The 4,894-nt window shown below is 50.4% G+C and overlaps 1 protein-coding gene across 1 annotated transcript in view; it reads right to left on the bottom strand.

Moving 5' to 3' along the window:
• Positions 1 to 3,953, bottom strand: part of LOC104076265 (dihydropyrimidinase-related protein 3-B-like) — a gene marked incomplete at both ends in the record, with an annotated part of 4,243 nt that extends 290 nt beyond the window's left edge. Inside the window, 3 exons of the mRNA XM_009577080.1 lie at positions 118 to 282; positions 1,334 to 1,518; positions 3,865 to 3,953. Coding sequence (XP_009575375.1) covers positions 118 to 282; positions 1,334 to 1,518; positions 3,865 to 3,953 — 439 coding nt within the window. The remainder of the gene's footprint in view (positions 1 to 117; positions 283 to 1,333; positions 1,519 to 3,864) is intronic.
• Between the last annotated feature and the right edge of the window lie 941 nt (positions 3,954 to 4,894).

The following is a 4,894-nucleotide window of genomic DNA, read 5'->3' as shown; positions in this document are numbered from 1 at the left end:
CGGCGAGAGGACGGACGACAGCACGGTCGCCCCTTGCCCTCCTTCCACCGGGACCACCCCGTGGCGATGGGACGCCAGTCGCCAAGGCCTGTGCACAGGGAGTGGTGGGCAGCAAACCTTTCTCTTGGACCATGGTGTGCAGCTCCTGCCGGACGCGGTCGCTCCAGCGGGGGATGTCCACGTGCAGCGCGTAGTCGCAGCAGGCCTTCCCGTCAGCCCACTCCCGCCACCGCTCCAACGCCTCTGCCAGGCTGGACTCGGGGTCCGGCACCACGTGGTCCACTGCAGAGGCACAGCAGGGGCAAGGGGTGGGCAAGGGCTCCCCACCTGGGCCACCCCACTGCGGCCCTGCATGCTGCCGGGCATCTCCATGATCCCAGGCTCATCTCCTCAGCAGCTTCAGGGCAGCTCTGAAGAGGTCCCCATCACCTCCATGACGTGCCTGGGTTCCTCTAAGTGCATTTATTGGCAGGGAAGCACACAGAGCCTTTGCTTAACGGCCTTTGGCATAGGACCAGGGGCTTTTACAGGCTTCTGCTGAGAAATCAGCTGAAAGCTGATTGTCCTCCTCATCCCCACTTCCACCCCATTAACACATAGCCTCCTCCCATGCTGCAGTTCTAATGCACCTTTTATTGCCCACCATGTAATCCCTATGCCCTGCCATAGTCCATTTCACACAACTTATTTTTTTGGCCCAGGGGGAAGGAGAACCGGTGGGAGGAGGGCAAGAAACCCAGTCCTTTACTGGAAGGATCAACAGTTGCTCCTGCATCCCAAGAAACCCTGCAGTGCACACAGCTGTGACCACTGCACAGCAGTAAAACCTGGACCTCAAACCAGTGCACAGCTGTGGCCTTCTCCGGGGAAGGACCTCAGAATTCCCTTTCCTTTTTCGTTAGCACTGTTTATTTCTGAGCAGTGCGGGATGCCAGGACATTGCTCTGTTCCTCTGCTCAGAGTCATCTGAGCATCATGCTGCCCTATTTTTATTTAACAGGGAAAAAAAGTTATGCCATTGCTCCTTTTTGAGGGTCCCAGGGACACCAGTGGCTGCAGACAATGAAGCACTGCAGAACACTGGATCTGCAAGGGCAAGGGGTCCTATGCAAATCTCCTGTATCACCACTTCAGTATTACTAAGGATCCCAAAGATTCATCCCACTCCTCACTCTCTAGACTGCATTGACAGAGATCACAGAAAAGATGAGCACACTGTCATGGACCTTTAAAACAAAGACGACTGAGAAAAGCAAAGAGAAAAAGAAATAACCGGGCAACGTTCCAAGAGTGCTGGGTGCTGTCACATACAGGACCTGCCTGCTGCACTCACTGATCATGGTGGTTCCACCAGCCAGGGCCGCTTTCGTCCCTTGGAAGAAATCATCCACAGCTGTCATCCCCTTGTATGGCATCTGCAGGCGAGTGTGGACATCAATTCCTCCAGGGATCACCATCTTCCCATTGGCTTCTATGGTTTTGACCCCTCCAGGGACAATCAGATTGTCTCCAATCTGCCTGATGAGATCATACCAAGATGGTGAGCCACACACAAAAGAAAACCACAACATAATCAATGAACAGTTCACCTAGGGAGCAGCCAGGTCAACTCCTCCTGCCAGCAGAAATGCCCCACTCCTTCCCACTCCCACACCTGGGCTTACGGGAGCCAGCAGAGTGAAACCACCTCACTCTGCAGCAAAATGCAGGGTTGTCTGGCTTGCTTAAACCTACGATTTGCATAGTCCAGGGGTGGCTGCCATCTGTCCGACTGCTCTAGTGGTGTCTATGATGGCACCTGCTGTCTAGGGCAGGCACTGGGTTGGGATAACTGGGGAGTATGGTCTGATGGGCATAGAGATCTCTGCAGTGTACGGTGAGAAGTTGCCTAGGACACTTCATACCCCACAGACTCCTGAGTCAGGATCCTGCAAGTGTTTCCAGCGTAGCAGTCCAACCTGATCACCCAGGGTGCATGCTCACAAAACCCGACACCAGCCCTGCTTCCAGTAAGCCGCACCCCTAATCTCTCTTCTCCCCCGTCCTTCTGCCCACCTTAAGTAAGGCTCAAGTCTGAGGCCTACTTACAGAGAAAGATGATTTCCCAGCGTAATGCCACAGCTGCTGGGCCAGCTCAGGGCTCGCCAGGAACTTGTAATGCTGCTCACAGCACAAAGTCCCGAGGGTAAAGGGAAGCCTCCCTCCGGGGAGCTGGGGAGGAGCTCACAAAGTGCACAGCATGGCTGGCTGCAACTGGCTGGGCTCGCGGCACAGCCTGGAAGCACTGGGCTCACCCTCTTCCCAAGGAGCGCAGACAGAGTCCTCCCCTCCCCAGGACCTCCCTTCTCACTTGTCTCCTTCATGCCCCTGAAGGACATCTTTGCTTATCAGCAGGACCACACTGTAGTGAAGGCAGCTAAAATCCCAAGTACCTAAAAATATCTTCTGAAAACAGGAAACCTAAAAAGTTCCAGTATACATCTACTCGAAACCTAAAATACCATTATAGTCCTCTGGAGTTTGTGCTGTTCTAGCACATGACATTCTCCTCCCTAGACATACCCAGCCCTCCTGCAGGCCAGGACACCTGAACCTTAGGACTCCCCTCATTCAGCCCCCCGCCCCCTCAATCCCTTTATCTGTCCATATGTAGCACTCAGCCTTCAAATCTCTTCTTTCAGAAATCCTATTTTCATCAAGCCTTCCTCAGTCTTCCCTGATAAATGAAGACAAAAGACAAGTTGGTTTTAGTGGAAAACTTCCGATTTCCTTGACACACTGGGGAGGTAAACGAGGAGCAAATTCCCTAGTCACTTTGCAGGTTTTTTTCCTTAGAATAACAAAAGTTCTGTGGACAGAACTGCTTGCTCCAGTGTCCTCACAGCAATAAACCAGCAGCTCTTTCCAGTGCTTTTATTGAGATGAATCCATCACCAAAGGATTTAAACTGCTCACTGTATTCTTACCAGAATTCACTTGCGAGAGCATTTCACTTCCAAGGCTATGAAATTCTGTGACCTCCAGGCTGCAGACGAGGCTAAGTGATTTGCCCAAGGATACCCAGGAAGTCTGTGCCATAGCAAGACCTGAAGCTGGCTCTGATCCCTGCCTGGGTACAAGTACTAGTCAATCATGGCTGCTCTTGTCCACCAGCTAAAACCAGCCTCATAAAAATACAGTCCCACTTCTTGAAGTACTTCTCTGCTGCTGGATTTGTAAAATATCCTGGGAAGGCTGGATATTTTCCTCTTACCATAGAGCAAGCAACGCCTTTTCAAGTTCCTCTGCTATAAACTATCACGGTTCTTTCAATTCACCCAGCCTGGAGCTCGTCCCAATGTGATACACTTGCCACGTTTGAACTGCAGCCTTTAAACAATGGAGTTATTACTGTACCTCTGAAACAGACACAAAGAAGCTGGGGGGACCCAGAGGTTTGACTGCAGTTCCTGAAAATCTCAAGGATGCAGATGACCTGCACCACAGAACTGTCCTTGTTAGTGCTAACAAATGGGATCTTGTGTGGGGTCATTCATGTTAATACTGTTAACACAGGGCAAAACAGGAGTCAAAGATAAATATTGTTCCTGGTGCAATTAGATACAGCTTTGTTGTACAATGGACACTGTGTCACGAAGTCACCAGCCCTACTGCAATTCAGTCACTGGAGTTACTATGTAAACACGTCAGGCAATCACATATGTGCTCACACATACTGCAGAGAGCTGAGCCTCTAACCAGAGTGGGCTATCAAGTTCTACTGGCTGACAAGTTGAGTACATCCACAAAAGGCCAATAACCATCCAACCTGAAGCTGATTTAAGGGGAGATGGAGATAATACGCTATAGAAGTCCCATACTTACTTTATGAGGCCATCCTCCATGTAAATGTCAGCATAGAATGACTGGTCATCGTTGACTATTCTCCCTCCTTTAATAAGGAGACGATCACTCTGCGAAGAGAAGAACACAGCAGTTGTTAGTAGGAGGCAGCACACGCGTTTCTCAGTGGCCAGTACACTGCCCTCCTACTGCATCAGACAGCTCACCCCAACAGCCGATACTGCAGAAAGTTCATGTCTGTACCGACACTTGAAACAACAGAACAAGAGCAAGGATTGAAAAAATCATATTCGCAGGGCTGTTTCTGAATGGAGCAGGTGCTGCCAGAAACACCTCCAAGGCAGAATGAGTACAAAGAAGAGTCACTGGGGACACAGAAAATATGTTTCAATAAAATATACAGAGAGAAGTCAAAAGCTTCCTATACCAGGTCATTACGCACATAAATCTGCAAGCAGCAGAAGCCACATACCAGTATTTAAAGCAAGTTTGTTACTAAGAGCATGTGCTTAAACCTTATCCAAATACCATGCAAAATAAGTTGCATTAGAAAAGACAATTTATATCTCTCTCATCTGTTACCACCTTGCAAAGACCACCAGCAGGACAGACAGCCCTGAAGGTGATGCATCTCCTGTTGGAATCTGTCGCTCCCCTACGATGCTCGGGGTGAACACCTTCTGAGGTGTTTCACGATGTCACAGGTCTACACAAGACCAGGAGGCACTGAACTGCATTTACCACCTCCTGTGTTCTCCTTTCTACTGACCTATGTGGCCAGCAGCCTTCTCTGAAGGAGCACAGCCTGACAGTGGCGGAGCACCTCACCAGAATCGCTCTTATCCTCTTCCTGTATTCACGCTTTTGGACCTGGGCAACCCAGCATACACTGATGGGAGAGAACGGACACTGCCCTGTGGGGAACAGACCCTGGCCTGAGGAATTGGAAAGGCTGAGGTCCTGCTCTTCTACGTTCACCTGCACAAGTCCGAACACCAGCTGTAAGCAGTACAGGGGCAAAGAGCCTGATCTCACACATAGCTACCATGTA

This window comes from Fulmarus glacialis, unplaced genomic scaffold (assembly GCF_000690835.1).
Source record: "Fulmarus glacialis isolate BGI_N327 unplaced genomic scaffold, ASM69083v1 scaffold19184, whole genome shotgun sequence".
NCBI classification, from domain to species: domain Eukaryota; kingdom Metazoa; phylum Chordata; class Aves; order Procellariiformes; family Procellariidae; genus Fulmarus; species Fulmarus glacialis.
The sequence above is the reverse complement of the archived record's forward strand: the minus strand, read 5'-3'. Positions and strand labels throughout refer to the sequence as shown.